This window comes from Amblyomma maculatum, chromosome 6 (assembly GCF_055883805.1).
Source record: "Amblyomma maculatum isolate TAMU_Amacu chromosome 6, ASM5588380v1, whole genome shotgun sequence".
Lineage (NCBI taxonomy): Eukaryota > Metazoa > Arthropoda > Arachnida > Ixodida > Ixodidae > Amblyomma > Amblyomma maculatum.
In genome coordinates, this window is record NC_139349.1 from 182,801,598 (window position 1) to 182,829,377 (window position 27,780).

At 45.1% G+C, this 27,780-nt stretch overlaps 1 protein-coding gene across 1 annotated transcript; it reads left to right on the top strand.

Annotated features, from left to right (window-relative positions):
* The first annotated feature begins 618 nt into the window (after window positions 1-618).
* On the top strand, window positions 619-27,695 carry Zpr1 (zinc finger protein Zpr1). Its single transcript, XM_084607737.1, has 3 exons — window positions 619-1,527; window positions 18,601-18,897; window positions 27,408-27,695. Exons 1-3 carry the CDS (start codon window positions 799-801, stop codon window positions 27,651-27,653), a joined length of 1,272 nt encoding a protein of 423 aa, XP_084463863.1. The 5' UTR covers window positions 619-798; the 3' UTR covers window positions 27,654-27,695.
* The last annotated feature ends 85 nt before the right edge of the window (window positions 27,696-27,780 follow it).

The window sequence follows — 27,780 nt, forward strand, 5'->3', positions numbered from 1 at the left end:
CTCATAAGGAACGACTTCAGCGTGAAATCACGGAGGCTTTTTACATATCAAGACAAGGGAGTACATGCATAAGCGCACCGTCGATTGCTCTAACACAAAAAGAACTCGCATATCTAGACCACACATGGAACTAATATCTCCCGTCGCTTCCTTCATCTTTTTTGGTAAGTCTTGTTTGCTTTCGTGACCATGAGGCTTTTGTGCTTCTGTTTTTACATCTTATCTTAGTCAATAAGCACCCCCACCAGCTGTATCATGCCCTACACTTTTCCTGTACTTGATGCTACCACTTTTGTTTCTTGTGTTTTAGTTTCGCGAGATGGGTATTTATTCCGTGTTTTTCAATAAAAAGTTTAGTTGTGAAAAAGCGCTCGTGTTGTGTCCTCCTACTCTTGGTCCTCGTTTTTCGCGCTACCTTCAAAATGAACCAGCTTCAACTCGCCCAACTTTCAACCTTACTACTATACTTGTGCTGAAACGGGGTAATTGGCATCTGGGTTTGAGGCTTATTTTCAGAAAAAAGCAAATACTAAAAGTTATTTGACGTCACATCCAACGCATCCTCCTTTCCACTTTGGTTCTGGGCACGCATGCGCAGTTTACGGAGCCGGCTCTCTGCAAGTTCCAGGTGGTCTCGCCTACCTTCTTTCTTCTACCGCATGCGCAGCTTACCAAGATCGCGCGGTGGCGACCGGCAGGTCGCGCGAGCCTCCACGTGCGGGTACAGTGCTCTAGAATATTGGGCACTGTAGTGCGGGTTTCGGGGCTAGAGTGGCTAGAGCGCAAGTATGTATCTCTATGGCTAGAGGCCCAGCTATGGGGGATCTGTTCCCAGCTCTCTCCGGTGACGATCCGGAGCTGACAGAGCTAGAGAGCCTGTGCCTGCAATGCCGAAAGAACGGTACCACGCGGCTGCTTCTCACGAAGATTCCCTTCTACCGGGAAGTGGTAGTGATGTCGTTCAGCTGCGACCACTGTGGCTGGCAGAACAGCGAGCTGCAGCCGGCGGCCACCGTTCAGCCGACGGGAATCCGCTGCGAGTTGAGCGTGCGCTCACAGGAGGACCTCAACCGGCAGGTGGTGAAGACGAGAGACGCGGTTGTGACTGTGCCAGACGTGGAGCTGGAGATCCCTGCCCGGACCCAGGAAGGCAGCGTGACCACGGTCGAAGGGCTGCTGCAGCGGGCCGCCCACGGCTTAGAGACATCGCTCGCTCTCGAGGGCGAGGCGCGACACAAGCTGTCGGAATTCGTGAGCCGGCTCCGGGAGCTGCTGCAGCTCCGCAAGCCATTCCGCCTTGTCCTCGACGACCCGTCAGGCAACAGCTTCGTGGAGAACCCACGGGCGCCCGGTGCCGACCCGTGCATGGTGGTGCGCCACTACCAGCGCACGGCCGAACAAGACGCGTCCCTGGGCATCGCGTCCGAGTCAAGCAGCGCGCAAGACGTGCGCGACGATGTGCTCGGCTTCGCCACCAACTGCAGCGAGTGTCAGGCACCGTGCGAGACGCGAATGAAGCTCACCCAGGTTGGTTTACGTGTAGCAATGCAACTCATTCGTAATTGGAAAATCACTAAAAGATCGCTGTTGAAGCCACGAAACGGTGCAGAATGCCACACGCAATCTGCAGTTACTTTTTGTAGATGTTTTTTAGCTTCGGGTAATTCTTTGCGTTCAGTGCAGGATTGTTGTGCTGCACTCACGTGATGATCCCCTTTAATGTACAAGGCGCATCGTTGAAAACACATTATGAATCCAATACACTATAGCGCAGCAAAAGACGAACACCACGAGCGCTCTCGTCTTTTGCTGCGCGTATTGGAATCATGTACCAACAAGCCCAAAAAACCACGCTACTGTACATTATGAATGGTATTTATTTATCTCAGAGTTATTGATTCAAGAAGTCAGTATAAATGCATAAAAAGATGCACAGCAGAAAAAAAAATGATCAAGCCGTGACTCAAGCTGACAGTAATCAGACATAATCGTGCCTGAACAAATATGTGAGTGAAAACAAATTTTTGGTACCTAAACAATGCTGTCAAAACATTCCATGGTCATGCACTTTTAAATCTACAGTCAAATACAAGTCTCGAAAAAAGCAGCAGGTGACCAAGGCCCTTCAGCCATTGGCATCGAGCTATCCTCATCACGCCATAGGTAAATCAGATTAGTGACCTTTGGAGGCCCCTATTGAATTGGTCACACTCGAATTAGGTTAGACAGCAATTTTGGTCCAATTCTGACATCAAATTTTAGGGGTGGCCCACTTGAAGTCACCACTAAGCTGGACATATTAGGTTAGACACCAGCTTAGGTCAAATTCGAACAAAGTTTAATTCCAGGGAGGCCAAATTTCAGTGGTGCCCACCTAAATTCGGAGATCAACACTGAAATTGGTTTAGACATTGATTTTGGTCAAATTTGACATAAAATTTTGGGGTCCAGGGATAGGCAGATTTTGTGGGTGATCCATCCCAATTTGGAGTCACCTCTGAATTGGACATACTTGAATTAGGTTAGATGTGAATTTATGTCCAATTCAGACGCTGTCAAATTTTTGGGGCGGCCTATCCAAACTTGGAGGTCTCAATCGAGTTGGCCGTGCTCGAATTAGATTGACTACCAAATTGGGTACGAATATGTTAATTACCTATGCAATGGACAATTAAAATACTGTTCATGCGGACAGCCTCTGTCTGGATGGATGGATAAGGCTGAACCCTTTTAATCGGGCAGCGCCGTCACACACCGCCTAATCGTGAATAATAATATTATTTGTACGTGTTCTTGCCTTGACTTCAGCCACCAATCAGCTAACCTTCATTTGGTGATTTCCACCCATTCAAAGTCTTATTTTTCCTCCACTATCCTTAAACCCTAATGCTTTGGCTAAATCTGCCCCGTTGCCTTGCACTGTAGGGCGGAGCCCTTTACAGGAAATTATCAAGTGTTCAGCCATTTCCTCATCCTCTCCACACGCACCGCACAGCATATCTCTTGGTACTTGACTCAGTAAGTCTTAGACCGCAGTACTCCTGTCCTAGCCTCAAACAACGAGCTGCCCCTAGAATTATCGTAAGCTATTTCCTGCTTGAATGTTCTGTACATTTCCAGTGCTGATTTGGTCTCCATCCCTGTTTTCCACAGACCCCTCTCTGTTTCTTTAGCCTTTTTCTTAACGGATAATTCCTGGCTTCACCCCCTACCCTCATACACAGGACTGCATTGGCAAAAGTCAGACTAGGAACCATCACCTCTTTCTAAATCCCTCGCACCACTTTGTACTTATGTAATTCCACAGTGTCCTGTTTTTCATGACTGCTGCGCTCCTGCTACCCTTAGCTGCTACATATTTCTCACGCTCCGTTAGATAATCAGCTTCATTATTTATCCACTACCTCTAGCGTGTCCTTCTGTATCCTATGTTTGCCGCCCTCATTATCATTAAAAAATCATGACTGTCGATTTTTCGTTATGTAATTCCACAGTGCCCTGTTTTTCATGGCTGCTGCGTTTCTGCTACATATTTTTCGTGCTCTGTTAGATATCCAGCTTCATTATTTATCCACTACCTCCAGCGTGTCCTTCTGTATCCTATGTTTGCCGTGACTGTCATGACTGTCGATTTTTCGTTGCTAAACTTGAGACCTAATTTATCTCCGTCTGTACTGCAGATATCCATCAACACCTGCTAATCTACCCTGTTTTCAGCCATTAGTACTACATCATCTGTATACATTAGCCCTGGTAATGACTGTTGGATAAATTCTTGCTTGAAAAGGAAAGGTATTTTCCACATGGTCATCCATTCTGGGCCACCAGTACAACTCTCGTAGCCGTTGCTTTGTTCTGACAATGCCCGGATGAGATTCATGAGCAAGTGCAACAAACTTGGATGTGAGATCTGCACTATCCGCTCTGCACGAAACAACCCCTCCACAACAGACACTTCATCCCGAATGCGTGCAAACAACAGTGGTTTCCCTGCGAGCTCCTTTTTTCCTCGCCACCCAATACGGCATACTGCATCACTTCTTGCAGCAGTGGGTCATTTTGTGTTGCTTCCTGTAGTTGACACTTGATATTGCAGCAGCTACCTCCTCCAAAGGCTCACCTTCCATTGATGGCACGGGCAATCGTGACAGTGTATCAGCCACCATGTTGATTTCTTCTTTTGTGTACTGTACAGAGAAGTTATACTGCATGAGTCTTGTACACCACCTTTCCGAAGGGGGCGCCGACCTGTGCCATTTCATTGCTGGATAGCAAAGTAACTAGCGCCTGATGGTCAGTCTTTAAAATAAATTTTCGGCCCTCAAATACACATGCCAATGCTCGCATGCCCATAGGCACGCTAATGCTTCCCGTTCTCCGGTAGAATACTTGCGTTCTTGTGGTGACAAGGTCCTGGACGCGAATGCCACCGTGTGCGACTTCCCATCAACAAATTGCTGCAGCACAGCCCCTAACCTGTAGGCTGAAGCATCAGCAGTCACCTGTACCGGTAGCGCCCTGTCGAACATGACCACAGCACCGCACGGTGCCAGCAGTGACTTGGCCTTGCAGAAACTGTCTTCCGCGCTCTGGTCCCAGCAGAACTCCTGGCCCTTGTCAGGAAGCCACCACAATGGCTCCACTTCCTCTGCGTAATCTGGAATGAAGCGAGAATAATAGCCAAGAAGTCCCAAAAATAACGCAGACCAACCGCATCAGTTGGTGGCTGTGCGTGAAGAATCACATCAACTTTCGACTTGAGGGGCCTGAGCCCTTCAGCACTGACAATGTGGCCCAAAAATGACAGTTCTTGCACTTCAAACACTGTGAAGAACACGTGATAATTTGATAAAAGATGAAGAAAAAAAACCACGTTTGGAGAAAGAAGAAGAGGAAAACGTGGAGGTTGGCTCGAGGAGCGCGAGGCACGAGCAGGGGAGAACAGGCGAGCAGCGGAGCCGATCGGCTGTCCAAGGAGCTCGGAGCGGTGCGTCTTCTGCCAGGCCTGACCCGTGGATCCAGACCAGGGGCCTGCCGGCCGTATCCTGTCCTGTTCTCCTGCTGTCCACGAAGCTCGGAACGGTGGTCGGGCCCGGGAGTGCCACAGCGCCAGCTCTTCACTGGCACGAGCGTTCGGCGCCGTGCTGAGCCCAGGCACGTCGGGGAGGCCTGATGCATCGGCCGTGGAAAGGCAACCCGAGGCCTCTTGCCTCTACTGGGCCCCGTCCGGTGGCCTAGCCTTTCGCTGGGCTTACCGAGGCCTTACTGCACCGACCCTGCAAAACTCTGACCACCCGGAGCGTCTGCACCGGCTTCTCCACCCAACGAACTGGTGACTGTTGACAATTTAGTGTTTAGTCTTCGTCCTACTTGCTTGTCCTACTCTTGTCCCGTCCATGTGTATACATAAAATTATTCATCGTTAGATTGGTCGATCTGGTCATCTATTTAGGTTTCTGTCTCTGAATAAGCCACAGAACAAGGTGGCCAGAAGATTTAAAGGAAAGAACCTCACAATTTTGGCGTCCACGGCAGGACCAGGCCGGCCAAGCAGCATTTTCCCGCGGCTAGAGATTGGAGAAAAATGAGTGCGCCAGATCGAATTGGCCGAGATATCAAAGCTAATCAATAAGTACAAGGTGGCCGATATAAGGAAGTATAACATGGAGAAAATTGAGCATGCTGTAAAGAACGGGGGAAGCCTTACAGCGGTAGAGAAGAAATTGGGCATAGGCAAAAACCAGATGTATGCGATAAGGGAAAAGCGGGCAACGTCATCACTAATATGGAAAAGATAGTCAAAGTAGCCGAGGAGTTCTATACAGCTCTCTACAGTAGCAATAGTAGTCAGGACCGTAATGAGATTGGCGGTAGGGAAAAACAATCAGACGTTCCACCAGTGACGAAGGACGAGGTCAAGAAAGCACTAGAAACTATGAAAAGGGGGAAATCAGCTGGAGAGGATCAGATAACTACAGATTTGCTGAAGGACGGGGGGGGGGGGATATCGTGCTAGAAAAACTGGCCACACTGTATACGCAGTGCCTGGTGTCATTGACGGTACCGGAACCATGGAGGAATGCAAACATTATCCTCATTCACAAGAAAGGGGACTCTAAGGACCTTAAAAATTACAGACCAATCAGCTTACTGTCTGTTACGTATAAGGTATTTACTAGGGTAATCGCTAATAGAATCAGGACAACCTTAGACTGCAATCAAGCAAAGGATCAAGCAGGGTTTCGGAAACGGTACTCTACTATCGATCATATCCATACCGTCAATCAGGTGATCGAAAAATGCTCGGAATATAACCAGCCCTTATACATAGCATTCATTGATTACGAAAAAGCATTTGACTCAGTTGAAACCTCGGCGGTGATGCAGGCATTGCGAAATCAGGGGGTAGACGAGCCGTACGTGAAAGTGCTGGAAGATATATATAGTGGCTGCACAGCAACCATAGTTCTGCATAAAGAAAGTAACAAAATTCCCATAAAGAAAGGTGTTAGGCAAGGAGACACAATCTCCCCAGTACTATTCACAGCTTGCTTAGAGGAAGTATTCAGAGACTTGGAATGGGAGCAGTTAGGGATAAGGGTAGATGGAGAATACCTCAGTAATCTGCGATTTGCTGATGACATTGCCTTGCTAAGCAACTCAGGGGATGAACTGCAAATAATGATTGATGGACCTAGACAGGAAAAGTAGAAAGGTAGGCTTGAAAATCAATATGCAGAAGACTAAGGTAATGTTCAACAGCCTCGGGAAGGAACAGGAGTTTACATTAGGTAGCGAAATACTGGAAGTAGTAGACGAATATGTCTACTTAGGACAGGTAGTAACCGCAGATCCGGACCACGAAAAGGAAATAACAAGAAGAATACGATTGGGATGGAGCGCATTTGGCAAGCACTCGCAGATTATGACTAGCAGCTTACCGGTATCGCTCAAGAGGAAAGTATACAGCAGTTGCATCTTGCCTGTACTCACCTATGGGGCTGAAACGTGGAGGCTAATCAAGAGAGTTCTACTTAAGTTGAGGACAACACAGAGGGCTATGGAACGAAAAATGGTAGGGGTAACACTAAGAGATAGCGTGCAGAGTGGGTCAGAGAAATAACTCAAGTTACCGACATTCTAGTAGAAATTAAGAAGAAGAAATGGGCATGGGCAGGACATGTAGTGCGAAGAGAGGATAACCGATGGTCGCTGAGGGTAACAAACTGGATTCCAAGGGAAGGAAAGCGTAGCAGGGGGCGGCAGAAAGTTAGGTGGGCGGATGAGATTAAGAAGTTCGCAGGGGTCAAGTGGATGCAGCTAGCACAGAACCGGGTTAAGTGGAGAAATATGGGAGAGGCCTTCGCCCTGCAGTGGGTATAATCAGGCTGATGATGGTGATGATGATGAGTGCATCAGAGTTGCTCGCGGTAGGGGAACGTATAGGTTTGCAGGGAGTCGAGTTGCGCAAGTGGGTGGAGAAAGAATTGCAAAAGGCAAGGGAAGACAAAGCTGCAGAACGCGAAGAGAGAGCTGCAGAACATGAAGCGGCGAAGCAGCGCTTGGAGCAAGAAAACCAGAATTTTCAGCTATGAGTACGACTTGCGGAATTGGGAGAAAACGCCCCTAGTTCTGGAAGCGCTAAGCACGGTACCGTACCAGATCTGTCTTTCCCAATTAGTCCTCATGGATTGATTCCACTGTTTAATGAGGAAAGGGACGATTTGGACACGTATTTGAAGCGTTTTGAACATGTCTCCATTGGCCAAGGCTGGCCGAAAGAGAAGTGGGCCACGGCTTTGAGTCTGTGCCTCGGCGGAGAAGCTCTGAGAGTCTTTGGACGACTCTCTCCTGAGGACTCAGTCAATTACGATGTAGCGAAACTTGCCTTACTTCGGAGGTTTCGGTTCACGGCTGAGGGCTACAGAGAGAAGTTTCGTGGAAGCAAGCCGCAAGATGGTGAGACAGCTTCCCAGTACACCACAAGGCTGTTAAGTTTTTTTGACCGCTGGGTTGAGATGCGAGGACAAGGTCGCACGTTTGAAGTGGTTCGGGACATGATAATGGCTGAGCAGTTTTTAAACAGCTGTCACAATCGTTTAGTTCTCTTCTTGCGAGTACGTGATTGTAAAACGGTGGACGAGATTGCTGAGGCCGCCGATCACTTTCTTGAGGCTCAGCGACAGAATAACCTCGCGGTTTTTAAAGATAGAGCTGAGCAGAATTCTGCAAAACCGCAGGACGCAGCCCCATATTGCACATTATGTCACAAATCTGGGCATAAAACCCAGTTGTGTCGATACGGAAAGTCAAATGACCGGGAGACGTCTGCTTGCTGCACGTCCCCTCGAGATTCCCGCCCTGGTCGTCAGCTGGGAAGAACATGCCTAGATGTTCGAAGGGACGATTCGGCTCTTAGTCCATCTCAGATTATTAACAACATGCCAGTGGAGCATGGAGAAGTGTTCGGACAAGCAGTGTCGGTGCTGCGCGACAGTGGTTCTAATAGCATCGTGATGCGCCAGGCTTTGGTGCCTGAGGCTGCATGTATCGGAGCATCTTTACGTTTAGCGGATGGTTCTGACATCGAAGCGCCTGAGGCGGAGGTTATTATCAAGTCGCCATACTTCACAGGCAAAGCTATTGCTAGGTGCCTGCCGACGCTCCAACAATCTTGACGGGCCAGAGAAGCATACCTGCCAGTGATGATGGGTCCAGTGCTTCTTTCCAGATTCTGGCGGCGAAAGTTTCAGGGACTGGTTTGGATGCCACTCAAACCGTACTCCACTTATCTCGGTCTGTTTTTCGCAAGAAACACACATTTCTTATTTAGTTGCAAGCCTGCTTTAGCAATACATCGCAAAACCTCACGCAAGTGGCTGGTGTGTTCCCTTTTTGTCCTGACGAAGACAATGATGTCATCAATATAAACCAACGCCATTACAACCCTTCAATATCTCCTGCATCATCCGCTGAAATACAGTAGGGGCCAAGGCGGGGCCAGAACATACTCTGCGGAAATGGAACAGCCCTTCTTGTGTCACGTTATTTCTCGACTGCCTTCAGCCAGCTCCACTTGGTAATATGAGGATGCCAAGTCTAATTGTGAAAACCATGCTGCCCTGTTCAGCTCGTTCGAAATTTCTTCAGTATGGGGCAGTGGGAATCCATCAGCCACCACAGCTTTGTTTGCTTCCTGCAAATCTATGCAGAGTTGGATCCTTCCATCCTTTTTCTTCACTACAGCTATCGGCGACACCCACTGTGACGCATTCAAACGCTCAATGATGCCTTCCTGTTCCAGTCTTGCTAACTCGTTAGAAACTTGTTCTCGGAGTGCCAAGGGCAAGTACTGAACCTTCGCTGCCGCGGGCTTCACATCGGCGCGCAGCTTCACTTCATGCACAAAGTCTTTTGCCAAACCCAATTAATCAGAAAAAAGGGAAGAAAACTCACATAATTCTGGGGGCAGCGACTCTGTGTTCACAGTCGTCCGCAAACATGCCAACGGCGCTCCATCAATGCGCAACCGTAGCTGTTGGACTGCATCAAAACCCAACAGTGCCATGCCCTGCAGAACCACGTGAAAACGAACGTTGGCAGACACACTCCCGTGCACAGTTTTAGCCACAGAACACCCAATGACCGGAATTGTTTGGATGGATGGATGGATGGATGATAGTGGCTCTGCCATTTATATCAGACGGAAGCTTGCGCCGCCTAGGCAAAAAATTAAAAGAAATATATTTATCTCTTCCCTATTTTTAGCTTCTAATTCGCCCGTATCTGACCCCCCTCCCTTTTTTTCTTCTCTTTATTCTCTTGACTTTTTCCACCAATCCTCTAACCTCTCTTTTGTTATCAAAACGCGTTCCTCATCCATTCGTCCATCTTCCCCAGCAAATCCCAGCGCTCTCTCCAGATCTGCCGCTTTTCCCGCGGGAAGGGCAGGACGAAGTTTGTGGCACCTTAGAACAACATGTTCCGTTGTTTCCGCCTCAGTTCCGCACGCTGCGCATAATATATCTACTTCCTGAAATTTTTTCCTGTACGTTTTTGTTTTGAGGACCCCTGTCCTAGCCTCAAACAGCAATGAGCTCCCTCGTGAGTTGTCGAATAAGCTTTCTTTCTTTATATCCTGTTTTCGAGTTCTATACATTCCCAATGCTGATTTTCCGTGCATTCTTTCCTCCCACATTTTCCTTTCTGCCTCCTTTACCTGCTTTTCAATGCTGCTGTTTTGCTGCGGTGCATCTCCAAACTCTAGGTACTTAAATCTGAGCTTTCGGGTTCTGTTAGTCCATTTCGTATGCAGGCTTTTCATGAAGAGGTGCTTGTACATTTTTCGTGCCCACCTTGATTCCTCCATTTCGGTTAGTCTCTGATCATATTTTAGTTTGCTAATTGCCTCTCTAACCTCAAATGATGCCCAGCCCATATCTCCCTGGACTCCTTCATTAGGTGTGTTGCCATGTGCTCCCAATGCCAATCTACCTACCTTTCTCTGTCTGATTTCAAGGCCTGACTGTACTTCTGATTTCATGCACAGGACTGCATTTCCAAAAGTGAGTCCTGGTACCACAACACCCTTCCATACCCCTCTAACAACCTCATACCTGTTATAATTCCAGAGGGCCCTGTGTTTCATAATATCCGAACTCCTTTTCCCTTTGTCTATCGTAATTCTTTCATGCTTTTCTAGGTAATTTTTTCCTTCATTGATCCATATGCCCAGGTATTTATAGCTCTCCACATGTTCAAACTTGGTGCCTTGTATTTCCAGCACATCCCCTTTCATCATTAATGGCCAGAGGAGTCTCGCAGTGTTGCCATGGCAGGACCCAAGTCAAACGGCAGGTTTCTTGGTATAGTTGGTTAGGTAAAATAAACACAGCTGAGCCCGTAGCAGTTGGACTGATTCAACAGGATAGTTAAGTGGGCGAGTTGGTGATACATCATCCAAAAAAACAGCGCGAACAAACAGGGACGACAGGAAGAAACAACAAGAACAGGCGCTGACTCTCAACTAGAATTTAATCGCAGAAAACACATTTATACAAGGTACAGAAAACAATAAAACACCAAAACCAGACCGCACGTGCTACTATGTGATGTCCAGATATGCAACCTCGCAGTCACGCAGGAGTAGGGAAGGTTTGCTGACACACAATCTTTCTTTCTTAGCCATATTATACGCCTCGATGATTTCCCTGGTCAACTGGTCGGGGTGTTTGTACAAAATGTCAGTAAAATGTAAAGACGGAAAACAGGATTGACACTCACGGCAATGATCAACTAGATTAGTGGAGCGATTAGATTCTAATGATTTGAGATGTTCTCTGAGACGTGTGTTGATACATCGTCCCGTTTGCCCAATGTATATCTGACCACAGGACAAGGGAATTTTATAAACTACCCCTTTGGAGCACGGCACAAATGTTTTATCGTGTTTAACAGCACAAGACGCTACAGATTTATTAGAATTGCGGGACTTATTTTCTACCACTGAACAAATTTTATTTAGCTTATTAGGGGCCGAAAAAACAACATCAACTTCATACCTATGGGCGACATTTTTAAGACCATGAGAAAGGCGATGAACATAGGGAAGGACTGCGAACTTTCTCCGTTTCTGTTCTTTCTGTGAAGGCGGCAGCAATGCCGGCGATTTAAGCTTTAAGCTTTGTGTTTGACTGAAGGGAATGGGCACATGTGTTGGAATTACGCACCACGGGCCAATAAACCGCTGCTGAACTATAAATCGCATCATTCTAAGGTAGTGAAATGTGGAATTGTTGTTTCATCATTGTCTTCTGCGTTGTCAAAATCCTGTCACCATGTTATGAAAGAAAGTTTCGATAACCAGGCTAAGAGACTTAGGGAAGCAGGTTATCCAGCTGAGCTTCTAACTTTGGGTTGCATTAAAATAATCAAAAAGCTTAAATCGCCGGCATTGCTGCCGCCTTCACAGAAAGAACAGAAACGGAGAAAGTTCGCAGTCCTTCCCTATGTTCATCGCCTTTCTCATGGTCTTAAAAATGTCGCCCATAGGTATGAAGTTGATGTTGTTTTTTCGGCCCCTAATAAGCTAAATAAAATTTGTTCAGTGGTAGAAAATAAGTCCCGCAATTCTAATAAATCTGTAGCGTCTTGTGCTGTTAAACACGATAAAACATTTGTGCCGTGCTCCAAAGGGGTAGTTTATAAAATTCCCTTGTCCTGTGGTCAGATATACATTGGGCAAACGGGACGATGTATCAACACACGTCTCAGAGAACATCTCAAATCATTAGAATCTAATTGCTCCACTAATCTAGTTGATCATTGCCGTGAGTGTCAATCCTGTTTTCCGTCTTTACATTTTACTGACATTTTGTACAAACACCCCGACCAGTTGACCAGGGAAATCATCGAGGCGTATAATATGGCTAAGAAAGAAAGATTGTGTGTCAGCAAACCTTCCCTACTCCTGCGTGACTGCGAGGTTGCATATCTGGACATCACATAGTAGCACGTGCGGTCTGGTTTTGGTGTTTTATTGTTTTCTGTACCTTGTATAAATGTGTTTTCTGCGATTAAATTCTAGTTGAGAGTCAGCGCCTGTTCCTGTTGTTTCTTCCTGTCGTCCCTGTTTGTTCGCGCTGTTTTTTTGGACTGATTCGTTCTTGATGCACACATCAACGATCAAAATCTCCTGTTTCGCCTGCGTCACTGTCAGCACGCCTAAACCTCCATGCAGTCTTCATCTCGAATAGCGCGCACTTCTCCGAGGCATTTTTATTTATTTTATTTATTTATTTATTAGTACCTCAAAGGCCCACGAGAGGCATTACATGAGGGGTGGGCTTACATCGTTATATTTTCAATGAATGATTTGAAGCGCGCATTGTCGAGATGAGTCACAGCTTCGGCAGGCAAACAGTTCCAATCTTTTGCTGTCAAAACATAGATGCATGAGGAGGTTGGACGGCTTGTTGATGGCTGATCCGGGCTGAGTGGCAATGCGCACGGGTGATAACGGCATTCCGCAGGGGTGAGTGATAAAATTTGTGCAAAAGAGCCTGGTGGTTTTACGGCGGGATTCTAAGTTTGCAAGGTTAGCTTTGTCTTTTAGTAATGAAACACTTGTGTGATAAGAATAATCTGAAAAGGCAAATCTTACCGCTCTGTTTTGGACGGATTCGAGGTTAGATTGGTGTGGGTCCCAGATCGCTTTCACACAGTACTTGGAAATGCCAAGTCTTGTGGCACCTTGCACAACACTTCCCTTGCGCTTTGCATTTCTGCGAGTTGGCTAAGTGTCCTGCTGAGCCGCACCGGGGCCGATGAACCGCCCCTCAGCGGCTGACCTCTTGCCTCCGTCACTCGTCCGCTGACGGTAGAGCGACTGCCCCGGAAAGGCGGTGGTGCGGGGTTCGATTCCCGGATCAGGATGAATTTTTCTTGAACTACGAAGTTTCTGAGAAAGCTGTATAGCTTTCCTTTGTAGCCGTATGGCTGCGCTTGGGTGGATGCAATGAGTAGTTACACTCTTATTACAAATCTACTCCACCTTGGGGGATTCCCCTAAATATTTGACCAACACTATTCCCGCTTCGAGTTATAGATCAATTCGCTCTCGCCCTACCATCTGATCTGCTGACCGTCCTGGTTAGCTCAGTGGGTAGAGCGACTGCCCCGGAAAGGCGGTGGTGCGGGGTTCGATTCCCGTATCAGGACGAATTTTTCTTTAACTACGAAGTTTCTGAGAAAGCTGTATAGCTTTCCTTTGTAGCCGTTTGGCTGCGCTTGGGTGGATGCAATGAGTAATTACTCCCTTATTGTCTATGAATTTTTATGTCCCTCCTCTCTGTAATGCCCTCAGGCCTTGATAGTATGGAACTAAATAGATAAGTAAATAAATTTACAAACATACATGATACTAGACCTGCTCGCATAATATTTTATGTGCTCAGTAAATGCTGCCAACTTTTTTATTTGCCACCATAGAAAAAGGAAAATGATATTGTTGAGGGTAGTAAGAAGTCATTCAGGTTTGATGATGAGAGGATATACTTAAGTCCAGAGAATGCTCTCTCGTCACTGATTTGTGTAGATGGCATAGTAAGCGCTACTGTAGCTAGTGAATACAGTTCTGGGTGCTGCAACTTCTCCCAAACTTTCAAAACACTCGTCTGCTTATTCTGGGCACCTTTCTAAAGGTGTGGAGCTAGCTTTGTACTTCTTCAGTTTTGAGAGATTTGCTGCTTTCTCTGAGTCCTTGCAGGCAGTCTTCTTTGCTTTCCATAGGAAACTATTCCAGCTCATCCTCAGCTTGTTGTTCTTGATCACTGCTGGCAATACAACGAAGCTGCTTCCATGTGGAGACCAAATGCGGTTTTGCTCGGCACCTTTCCTCGCTGCTCAACGTAATGCTATATCGAGGGTCTCATGCTGCAGTTCACTGAATGCATAATTACTGCCATTCCTTCTTCTCTTCTTTTTTCTTTTTATTTAGGGCTTAGTCGCAGGTTCTATCAGTCGTTTCTTTCCCTGCTTCTCAAGCTTTTTGTCCCTACCTCCCTCGTCATCGTGCAACCCATAGAACAGGTTACAGTCAAAACTCGATTTACTGAAACCTGATTTAACGAAGATATCGTAATTCCCCCTCAGACGCCCATAGGATCCCATGCTTCGACTACCTCGAAACAATGCGATAATTCTATGATCTGTCCCGATTTAAATAACCTTTTTTCGAAAAATGAAGGTGGAAAGGAGCTATTTTGGTCTATTTTGTAGAGAGCACCCCAAAATTTATTGATTGCGAGCTCACGGTAACAGCTTTATCCTGCTTTTTTTTTTTTTTTTGAAACTGCATGTTGCAAAACGAGAGTTGTAGTGTTCACCAGATGGTGCCATTGGTAAAAAAAGTCTCGTGTCGCATTCCAAGGGGCTGTGTACTTTCTTTTGTGGCTTGCTTTGTGTGGTTCGTTTGCCATTGTGCTTCTGCAGATATTTGCTCGTGCCTTTTAGTGCACAGTGCTATGCTCAAGGAATGTGTGCGAGCGTGTTGGACATACAGCCAAACAAGAAAAGAAAAAGGATGAGAAGGCAGACATGCTTCATGCTATAGCAAATGGACAAAACAAGTCTGTTGTGGCTGCAGCACATAGCATTCCATCCAGTCCGCAATACAGAGAGAGAAAGATGACATCTCCGCTCCACTTCGTCGGGGAATCTCGTGCAAAAAAGCGCTCAAGGCTACTTCTCATGGCAAGGTGGAAGAGGCTCTTTTCGCATAGTTTGTGGATTTGTGGGCGAAGAATATTCCCGTGAGTGGAGACCTGTTCCAGCAAAAAGCTCGCTCTTCGTGCTTGTTGGGTGACAAGAGCTAAGGAAGTCCCACCTGGTTGTCGCACTTCAAAGAATGATACGGCATCATCGGGAAAGTGCTCAGGGCTGAAGCAAGCAGCGTTAATGCGGCTGTAGTCGGTTACTGGCTGTCTGAAAATGTGCCAAACATTCTGGGAAAATATGCTCTCAGCGACGTCTACATGCCAATGAAAGCGGACGCTTCTACCAGATGCTGCCTAAAGAAACACTTACTCTGAAGGGGCAGGCATGCCACGGCGGCAAACCCAGCAAGCAAAGGCTGACTCTTTTGCTGTGGACGGTACTGACAAACGAGACCGTACCAAACGTACCAAAAAATTTGTAGTCCTCTCAGGCTCTTCTTGATAAGTAGCAATTTGTTTCTTGTCGTGCGCTAGCGGCGCCGGTCATTTTTGTTGGCCGCATTTCATTTTGGGAGCATTAAGGCTTCGCAAGTATGATGGCGTGGTAGCTTTTTGGATACCGCCGCACCTTATAATCGAATGCACCAAATTATAGGACCGAGAAATGCCTCACTCGATTTAACGAAGTTCCCTATTAAACGAAATAATCCACAACTCCCCTCAACTTCGTTAAACCAAGTTTCAGCTGTATTTATCAGTTACGTTTTTCACTGAATAATACGCTTATAGGTTTCAGTGCCATCATTCTAGACTGTATTTGCACCAGTGATGGTGAATAAAGCGATGAAACACATTCTTTTTCAGACATCGTAGTTGTACGAGCCGAAACAATAGAAAACCAAATAGAGCTTGTGAACTAATACTCCTACCAATAATTCCACTGAGTTCCTTGCTCCATTCAGTCTTCACATTTGAACAAGGTTAACTTAACATGGGAAGTAAAATAAGGAGACATCGCCAGGGATAAAAGAAAGAATATCTTCTTTCAAAAGGGAAAATCTGCTTATGGAATCATATTTGGTCTAAATTCAGATAAGAATAAACGGGTAAATTGCTGCCCAAAACACCCTTCCCACCATCAGAGTTGGCTTATCAATCGAAAGTCTTGGTCACTCAAATTGCTTCTGCTGGCATCTCATTGCATATGGCTGCTATGCACGTGTCATTGCGGCATTGTTGAACGATAGGAAAATAAAATGATTTGTGTGACATTAAACCGATTCATCATTTTGTTTTTAAGCTGTGCATGATTTCTAACTCTTCTCAGGAATTGGCACTCGAATGGGACAGCAATGATTGTTCGGGATGAAAAGATTTTCCTTTGTTCTTGTGAAAGGGATGATTTTAATATGGTTGTGAGCGCTCTACAAGCAGCGAATGTAACTTGCCAGCAAAGCTGGCTTGGAACCTTACCGTGAACCGGTTCGCCTCCGATTTTTTCTGGTTCGGGTTCAATTCCAAGATAGTGGAAAAAATATGGTTCCGGTTTTTGGTTTGACGCCCTGGTCGAGCCTCCTTTAAATGACAAATCAACATCAATGTACATAACAAGATAAATAATGGTAGACTGTATATAGATAATAAAAATAACATTATTTTATTTATTTACAGATACTGCCAATCCCATCTGGGATTATATAAAATTGTCAAGGACATGTAGCACACCGGGCCAGGTTCGGCAACATGTCAATGGTAGCAGCAAACTTGTAGCGGTCTGAACAATGGGGTAATAAAGCGTGAAAAGGGAGAATACAGTTTGATAAAAACAGGAAAAGATAACTAGGTCACTTGACCAAACTCTGGGGAAAGAGGCATTGGTTTTTGTAATGAGTTTTCTTATAAATGATTCACAAACAACGCTATCAAGTGAAAGACTGTTAAAAACTGATGGATTCAGGCGGTTCCATTCCCTGATGGTTCGTGGAAAATATGAAAATTTGAAGCAGTGTTTGTGAATGCTTATGTCTTGTGGTCCTTGATGTATCATAGCCAAGGTACCTCGAAGTATCTATGCTTATCTGTTTGTGAACTAGTTGATACACGATCTTTGAATGCGCTAATTTGGATCTGTTTTCGAGAGTCAGAATGTTAGCGTTCTTGAGTAGCTCAGTAGGAAAGTCTGTTTGTATTTATTAAAGATGAATCTTACTGCCTTTCTTTGCACTCGCTCTAGTTTGTGAATGTGTTCTTTAGCAAAAGGGAACCAAGTTATGTTAGCATACTCTAGTGTGGATCTGACGAGCGTGTTGTAGGCTAGTAATTTTGTATCAGATGGTGCCTGTCGAAGGTGTCTTTTCAGGAATAATAGTTGTTTTAGGGCGTTAGATGTGATGAGAGTCCCGCCTGAAGTCTTGGGATAGAATCACACCAAGATATTTGTATTCCTGAACTGTAGTCAGTAAGGTGTTATTGATACTGTATTGAAAATCTGAACGTTCATGTTTCCTTGTTATCCATAATACAGCTGATTTTTTCTTGTATCATTTGCCAGTCAGTGCACCATTTTGACACAATCTGGAAGGAGCTATTCAATGTTAAATGGACTTGAAAAGAGTAAATTCATTAGCAAAGAGTGTAATGTCTATACCAATGCGGGAAGCCAGATCATTTATGTAGATTAAATATAGCATAGGGGCCAGGACAGACCCCTGGGGAACCCCGGACGTGACAGATGCTGGAGCAGAAACCTCGTTGTTAATAGCTACGTACTGTGGTCTATTAGTCGGGAAGTGCTCTGTCCAGTTGACAATTACAATATTACCGAATGTATACCTTAGCTTGTAAGTAAGTTTTGCAAAATAAATTGAACCAAACTAATAAAAATGGTTGCAAAACAGTGGAACAGCATCTGAAAAAAGAAGTGGATGCCATACACAGTTGATAACAGACATTTGCTGTCAATTATCAGTTGTTTTCTGTAAATAAAAGGAAACATTTAACTTGAATAACACAGAAAGTTGAGCTAGTTGGCACATATTTTTAAGGACAAGGAAGAAGACAACACCTGCGCTGACTATCAACTCTTTTCATTTAACTTGGGAGGCAAATTGTTTTTGTTTAGTTGGATGGTAACGCATTCCATAACATGAAAATACTCTGTGACATAATTAATTTTTGTTCTTGCAAATTGTCATAGTTGATTAGTGAAAGTATAAATGATACAGGAAGCTCGCTGTCGAGTAGCATAGATTATATTTAAGGACTGTTTAGCATTAGAATGGTGTAAAATTTGGGAAAGCATGGAGGTCTGCCGTACAAACAAATGGTGCACTGAGAGGATTCAGTTGTTGGCTTCTAATCAGAGCCATTTTGGCTGTCGCGGCAGGTGCCCCACTTCAAGGAGGTGGTGATCATGGCGACCACCTGCGACCGGTGTGGCCACCGCACTAATGAGGTCAAGAGTGGTGCTGGCATTGAGCCCCAGGGAGTGCGGCTGGAGCTGCGTGTGCGTGAGCCTGCTGACCTGGCCCGGGATGTGCTCAAGTCGGAGACATGCACAGTGCAGGTGCCCGAGCTAGAGCTCGAGGCTGGTGCGGGCCTCCTGTCTGGCCGCTTCACCACTGTCGAAGGTTTGCTGGACAACATGCGCCAGCAGCTGGCACAGGAGAACCCCTTCTTCCAGGTATGTCTTAGTCCTAGCAAACCAAAAACAAGTTTCCAAACAGAGTAAAAAATGATGGAAAAACTGTGCTGCAGATGAGTAGCAATCCTCGTATTTGACTGCTTTGGAAATTATCAGGGATTTATGAATATCCTTATATTCGACTCGTTTAGTAAAAATTGAAAATTGTTCGAAACTGTTCGAATATATTGACAAATGTTTGAATAACTTTTTAATACTTTTCGAATAACTGGCATGAAAGAACGCCTTGATTACCTCCGACCATTCTCTCGAAGGCAGCATTGGCTCAAAGCACGCACAGCTTGCTGCCGCAATCAACCTACGCGTGAAGCAGAGATTTAGGGAGCCTACAGGCTTCAGCGACACGGTCTATTCGTATGGAAGCGTTCATAATGCCAGCCTTAAAGATTGTGAAATGGGAGGAAACACAGGCAGGTTCACTTTGCTATTGACAGACCAGCAGCTAACACCAGCAGCATTTCATTCACACTTCGTCATCTTCAGACGAGCTGACTGATGATGATGGATATGTATATATGAAGATGACGTTCATTCAGTGCTCACAATATCTTCAATCGCGAAGGCCACTTCTCATAGTCGTGTCATAGCTCACGTCTCTAATCTGCTGAGAAGTGGCACTGCATGTTTATTCCCTGAAAATTTGATCCAGTTTCATCATCAGTAGTTGAGGTTAAGTTTATTATGCGAGTGGCACATGACGTGAGGACCGTCGTGCCTAAAATGTACAATGCTGTCAAACGGTCCGTCCATGAGAAGCTGCTCATCTCTTCACTATATATCTCCAGTTGCCTAGTGCCAGCTAGAGGGGAACACACGAGCTAAGTGAGAAAGAACGAAAGCAATGAAAGTAAATGAAACGAAGAGGATGTTGAGGAGATAGTGCGCTCGGCGATAACTGGTTCGAAGAGCCGACAGCAGCGTAAGCGCCTTGGGTTATGCAGACGCAAGTCGCACGAAAGCGTCGCTCAGCCAATTATAATCTCTGATATATTGCATTATGCAATCTAGTTCACTAAATAAACTCGTTGAAACATAATTGTTGTAGATATAAATAACCAGCAACTGACAATGTGCGTAGAGATCGCCACCGCTACTGCTCTGCTGCTCCTACCCACAGTTTGGCTCACAAGAAACTTCTGCACAGGAGCAGACGGAAGAGAACAGTCATCCGTTTGCGGAATGCTTAATACCTTGGTATCATCAAAACACAAGGAAAACCCTTGTTCTTTGATGCGAGAAATGTCCGATTATCTTCAGTCCCCAGCATTGCCTAAGGAAAAATGAAGTATAGAGCTGTTGCAACCATGGCCAGAAAGTACCTTGTCATTTAGGCTACTCAGGCAAGCGAGAGACTTCTATATGGGTCTGTTTTCGCTTGCTGCTCTCTGCGCGCCGATCGACGCCGCTGCTCCGATGCCTCTTGTTGCCTCGCCATGAATGAAGGCGAAATAGTGACTGCGACATACCCAAAGAAACGCAGTGGAGTCTGGGCTTTTTATGAATGTGTAGAGGCAGGCTCGCCGAAGTGCATCTTATACGGAGCGGTTCTCAAAACGCCAGCTAACACAGCGACGCCTTTGATCAACCACCTCAGGTGGCATCCAGGAGCCTGTAAAGAGTATCAGAGCGGAGCATCTGCTGCTCAGCAGCGTTCCACATCAAGGACAAGTGCTAGTTCATTTTTCAAGCCACAGCTGAGTCCGCAGAGCCCCAAGGCACTTACAGAGAAAATTGCTTCTTTCATTTAAGTGGCCAGCATAGCTACTCTATTGTCGAATAGCCAAGGTTTCAAGGCCCGAATACAAGGTCCCTGTCGCACGACGTTCTCGAGGATCGTTGTGCCGCCTAAAATGTACAATGCTGTCAAACGGTCCGTCCATGAGAAGCTGCACAGCGTCATAAGCACAGATGTAGGCTCTGTCACCATCACAACTGACGGCTGGACGTCGCCAGCTGGGGACAGTTACGTGTCTGTTCCAATACACTATAGCGCAGCAAAAGACGAGGACACAAGAGACGAGAGACAAACACCACGATCGTCTTTTGCTGTATTGGAACTATGTACCAACAAGCCCAAAAAGCCACGCTACGTGTCTGTGACGTGCCACGTGTTGAGTGACAACTTCGCACCTCGCAGTTCTGTTCTTGCGTGCCGCCACCTCAGTGCAAACCATACTTGTTTGTTGTTGTTTGCTCATGTGAAAGAGTGGGACATACCTGAGGACTTTCCTTGCTATGTAGTGACCGCTCTGTGTCCACGATTGGGCGCACACTCTGCAACTTTGTGTACAGGAGCAATGGAAAAGCACAAATGAAGCGCCAGAAATAGATTCTGTTGACAACCTGAGCTTTCTTGAATGGCGTTCGTGTCATTGCTGCAACCGATTGAACAAGCCACTACCGCACAACAGTATTTCTTGTTATTCCTCTAAAGAGGCCAGTGGAGCTAAGGAGTTTTCAAGGAACCTCCTGAGGTTTGCAAAAGCAAGATATAAGCACACAAATACCCCATGCTGTTGCCACTCTGCTTGTCCCTCGTTTCAAGGATGTCTGCAGCACATGCGGTCCCTATTTGTACTATTCAGCACTTCAGGAACAGGATGTTACAGTTCGGCTCACAAGAAACTTCTGCACAGGAGCAGACTGAGGAGAACAGTCATCCGTGTTTAATACCTTGGTATCATCAAAACATAAAGAAAACCATTTGTTCTTTGATGCGAGAAATGTCCGACTATCTTTAGTCCCCAGCGTTGCCTCGTGATAGCAGTCCATTTCAGTGGTGGCAGAAAGAAGAAAAAATCAAGTATAGAGCTGTTGCAACCATGGCCAGAAAGTACCTTGTCATTCTGGCTACTCAAATGGCAAGCGAGAGACCCTTCTCAACTAGCTCCAATGCAGTAACTTGTCGGCAGGAATCACTATCATCGGACAGTGTGGAGCACCTTGTTTTCTTGCGCGGCAACTCAGTGTGGTCCAAGCTTCCATAACATTTCCCAACAGACCTGCTGTGCAAGAAACATTGGAACATGCCCAGTCCTTCATTTAAATCTTTGTGAAATGCACTTTGTTTTACTGCACCAATTTTCCACCTTTTGCGATATCAAATTTTACCTTTGTGGATTGTCGTTTCTCTTCTCATAACTGTTGCGACAAGTTTCATTCCTGGTCATTAACTGCTTAATTAATAACTGCAGATTAATCTAGTCTTGTGTCTACATTTTTTGTGAAATTTCCCAGCCTTAACCTAGTCAAGCATTTTTAAAAATTTTGATGGGTAGTCTGAGAAAGTCTTGTCATAGTTGATGTGAAGTTATTCAACCCACCACACAAACACAGCGCTGACTATCAACTGATTTTATTTGCAGAAGTGTACAAGTATATATACATGGCTTGATGCGTGGCAGAAAAAAATGGATGCGATGCGCATGCCACAACCAAAGCCAATTATTTTGTTTTACGCCTTGCCAAGAACGCCAGCCGTTCGTCAGAAAACATGAGAGAAGGAGTGCTAACGCAATGATCCCCAAGCTCCAAAATTCTTTCAGCTTCAATTATCTCCCTTGTATTGTGGTCTTTATTTTATTTTACGTTTCTTGGTGCATGTGAGGCAGTGAAAAGGCAGGTTACGGTCCTAAATGCACTAAGGAACATAAAATAGAATGCAAACCCCTTTTCGATAAATGCAATATACTTACAGGAAAAATAAAGACCGCATCACTAAGGAAATAATTGAAGCGGAAAATTTTGGAGCTTAGAGATCATTGCGTTAGCACTCCTTCCCTCGCGTTATCCGCCAAAGAGTTGGTGTTCTTGCTAAGGTGTAAAACAAGATTGGTTTGGTTGCGGCATGCGCATCGCATCTGTTTTTTTCTGTCACGCATCAAGCCATGCATGTAAACTTGTACACTTGCGCAAATAAAATCGTTTGACAGTCAGCACTGTGTTTGTGTCATCTTTGTCCTCATCCTTCGCGCTGTTTATTCCAATTGTTGCGACTGTGTCCCATTCGTGTTGCAGCATTCGCAATGCTTGTGTACATGGTCCCCGAGACATTGCAAGGCAAGCCTGGATGCCCACCTTCAGAGAATGTGGCTCATACTAGTTTATTCTTTCTAGTCGTCACTGAGGGAAGGTAATTTTGCTGCACTTATAATGTGAGCACTCTGAATTTGCGTTGTGGCCCAATAGCTTCAACTCTTCACTGCTGCACTTGCAATGTTTTGGACACAGATTCAAATTCGGTTTGATCTGGAAAGGCTGTGGTTTGGAAAATGCAAAAACCAGTTATACACTGGCTTCCCAAAAGAGTGAAGCCACTTGTACTAGTGGGGACTCTTTTCAAAAATAATCTGAAAAGTGTCTTGCAAGGAAATAATAATGCTGAATAAAAATGGTTGTCTGCCATTGAGTGAAAACTGCTTCAAGATTTTGGCGGCTGGTACAAAAAAAGTCAGAATAAGAAACTGCGTTGGCGCTTCACCCACAGTTGTGCACCTCCCCTCGTTTGGGGAATGATTGGCAGGAACTGTGGTAAAAATTAAGCGGTTTCAAAATGCATTGAAAATATATCCAGACAGCCAAAGATTTTAAACTCGTTTGAATTAACTAAATGTGCAAATTATTTGCGGTATGCGCATATGTCATACAAGGTTTACATGGAGACTTTGCATGTACTGGTAGTTGCGGTCCTCCTCTTTTATTTGCCATTTCTGACACATCTGCTTTCATGTGTCATATCCTTGTGAGCTAGGTCTGGAGTGCTTACAGAGCCTGCACTGTCCCCAACTTTCAGTTTCTAAAACATTATGTTGCATTCTGAAACGAATGGCGAAACACAGTAGCTGATCGCACCCAGCAATTTTCACTGTTGGCTGAAATGCTTGAAATGTTCGAAACAGGCTGTACAAGAGTCACTTATTTGGCTGCATAGTGTGGAACACTGTCTACCTGTTGCCACCATAGACATGTGGCATCCCTACAAGCTGCCAGTGCCCAACAAGTGTACTACAGAGCTCTTCGATCATACCAGTTAGGAAACTCTGTTCCAGGAAGTGACTAACTTTAGTATGCACTTTTCAGGTGCTTGCAAAATTGTGGCACCGTCCGAAAGCGGCCGATAAAAGTGCTCTGCTATTATGATCATTGCATTCTCGAAAGTGTTTTTTTTTTTTTTAATTTTACCTCTTAATTGTCTCCCTGGTTGTCATGCCTAGGAATTTTCGCTTCTGTATCTTTTCAACTGATTTTGTTGCCAAGTGGTGGTAGTACAAGCCTCATTTTAACTCAGCTTGTCCGCCTATTACTGATGTTTCTGTAACTGAAGAAGGTGTTTTCTCTCTGCTTCTCAGTTGTGACACAAAAAAGACGCCGGGAATTGATGACATACCAAATACGTTTCTTGTGAGATATGCCGAATGGTGTTCCAAGTACTTAACGCTCATATTTAAGAAGTCTCTGTTAAACGCCGAGCTCCCGGAGGACTGGAAGCACGGAAAAATTATTCCTATTCCCAAAACTGAAAATTCATCTTTACTTAGCTCATATAGGCCAATATCTTTACTGTGTACTTCTTCAAAAATACTTGAACATATACTTTTTGGGCATATATCAGCCTTCCTGGAAACCAATCACGTAATTGACGACCGGCAACACGGTTTTCGCAAAGGCTTCTCTACAGTGACCCAACTTCTAGAGACGATGCAGGATTTTGCCGCAGCCATTGATAACCAGTGTCAAATTGATGTCATTTTTTTAGATTTCGAAAAAGCATTTGACCGGGTCTCACACAGAAAGTTCTTGCTAAAGCTAAATACTATCTTTAAAAACGATCTACTGTTGACGTGGATACAAGCATATCTATCGTCTCGATATCAGTCCATATCAATCGGCAATGCATGTTCGAGCCCAGCTTTGGTAAGCTCCGGTATCCCACAAGGCTCAGTACTTGGGCCATTGTTCTTTTTAATTTTTATAAATGACATTGTTAAAGAAATTCCTGTCAAAATCAAGCTGTTTGCCGACGATTGTGTATTATATCATGAAATACGAACTCCTGCTGACCAGCTTCTTCTTAATGACGCCTTGGCTAAAATTCATGATTGGTGCTCAATGTGGCAGATGAGTATTAATACTAAAAAAACAGTTTCAACGTCTATTACGCGGAAGAAGCGGCCATTAAGTTTTGCCTATACTATTAATAACCATCCCCTGTCTACCGTGGACAGCTACAAGTACTTGGGATTAACGATTAGCTCTGACCTACGGTGGAACAAACACATTTCTAATATTAAAAATAAAGCTATGAAAAAACTTGGCTTTTTAAGAAGATCTCTCCGGTACTCTACGCAGGAAATTAGGTTACTAGCTTACAAAACTTTTATCCGACCTGTTTTAGAATACGCCTCTGTTGTGTGGGACCCTTATACTAAAGAAAACATTAAAACACTCGAAAATATTCAAAGAAAGTCAGTGCGATTTATTTATAATTCATACACCTGGCAGACGTCCCCTACCATGCTACTTGAGAAAGCAAATTTGGATTCTTTGCAGCTCAGGAGATACCGCGAGAGGCTTAAATATATGTTCATGATTGTTCACAACAAATTAGGAATTAACAGCAGCAAGTACATTGAGCTCGTCCCGGGTCGTTCGACACGATCCTACCATTCTTTAAAAATGAAGGAATACTCATGCCGCACTGAAACATACAAGAATTCTTTCTTCCCCCGTACTGTGCGGGAATGGAATGTCCTCAAAGCGAATATTGTAGAGGCTTCTACTGTGGAGTCATTTACGGAGTCGCTTAGGAATTCGTAACAATTTTGCAGCATTCAACATTTTCATTTTTTTTTTTCCCAGTGCTCATTTTGACGCCAGGCGTCGTCTATTATTGTATAATGTTGTTTCTTTCGGTATTGTGTGCTGAGTTGCGTGTACCTCAGGGAGGTTTTCTTTTTGTCAAAGTGTATTTTACACCCACTCCTGCTTAAGGCTTTGCAATAAAGCCAGCAGTATTCTGTAAATAAAATAAATAAACAATCACAAAATGAAATGGTTTACTTTCATGACCACAGGGACATATCTGCACATGTGAACTGCACCACCAAATTATTTATCAACACACTGCAGGGTCTCTCCCATATTACGCCAAATAGTTCCACTTGATCCCTGCAAACTTCTTAACCTCATCCACCCCTGCTACGCTTTCCTTCCCTTGAAATCCAGTTTGTTACCTAAGCGACCATCGGTTATCCTCTCTTCACATTACATGTCCTGCCCATGTCCATTTCTTCTTCTTGATTTCCACTGGACTTGAGTTATTTCTCTGACCCACTCTGCACGCATCTTACCTCTTAACGTTAGCCTTATCCATTTTTTGTTCCAGAGCTCCCTACCTAAATTATTGGTGTATAATTAAATGCAACCTTCAATATATTTTTCATGCTAGGCCTGATTGGCCAGCTGGATGGAATCATATGGATGAGATTCAAAGACACCGGAGTTGTGATTTTTGAAGTGGCTCAAAATGTGGCTCGCATACTGGTGTCTGATTTGTATTCACTGTGCTTAAACGGACATTAACAGCAACGACAGCCAGTTATTTATCCGCACTGCGTAATTCGTGAGCAGTGAGGAAGGTGCAGAAATAAAAAATGTACCCAGACATAGCAAGGGAACACGACGAGAGCTAAAACCTGTTGCAAATTAGCACTCGTCCCTTTTTACCAGAATGGTGCAGCTTTGGCATATTCAGTGTTCATTCACCACATATGCAGGCCTAAGCAAGGTCAGCAGAACACAGTGATAATGAAAGTACCCCTCAGAAGGGGCAAAGAAAAGTGTACAGCAGAGGAACCAGTCAAGTATTCTTTGTTTGCTTGAGCAAGTCAATCTTTATGGTCCCAAGGAAAAAGCAATATTTAATGCGGCTTGTACGAGTAAGCATAGCAGGCAGTTGTTGGTGATGACACCTTGCGATTCTGAATGCTTGTCTGAAAATATACAACTTTGTGTAAACGTTGTTGGCTTATGATTACCCACTTCAGGCACAAAAATTTTTGGATAATGTGATTTTGCAGACATTTTGTCCAACAGCTAAAAACCGAGTGTGTGGACACAAGCAATTATCTGCCATGGTGGCTTGCATAAAGGTATTGGGCATTAAAACAAAAAATTACAGCAGTGGCAAGAGAAGTTTCAGCTACTTTTGCCCTTACCATCGTTGCACTGGATGTGCTGCCAAGTTTGTCATGCTGACAGTGAATATGATTCCATTGGTTCTACAAAACATTTTCAAACATAAACAAGCCCTTGCTAGCCTTTTTTAGAATGTCTACTTTGTCATATAGTGACAGGTTTTTTTTCTCATACTGTAAGCTTTCATTGTAACTGCCTTACTGAGGGAAGGAAAAAATAAAAAGGAACTTGTGTAATCGGGGGTTTCTCCTTGTAGTCTCTGCTTACCACGGTGGACATGCAATGTTGCACAGGGCGACTCGGCCTCCGGTACAGGGCGTGTGCGCATGGGTGCCGTGGTGGACAAGCTGGCTCAGGCGGCCCAGGGAAAGCTGCCCGTCACCCTAGTGCTGGATGACCCATGCGGCAACAGCTACGTGCAAAGCCTGTGCGCCCCCGACCCAGACCCGGCCCTGGCGGTGACCCGCTACGAGCGCACCTTTGAGCAGAACGAGCTGCTGGGACTGAACGACATGAAGACCGAGGGCTACTCGTCCTGAGCATCCTGCTGGTTGAACAGTAAACAATATGTGACTGCCTTCCATGCTATGTTTTGTCTATGCTTGCCTTTCACCATGTGGAAGTAAATGGCATAGAACTGTTCTGGCACTACGGCCACACTTGGCT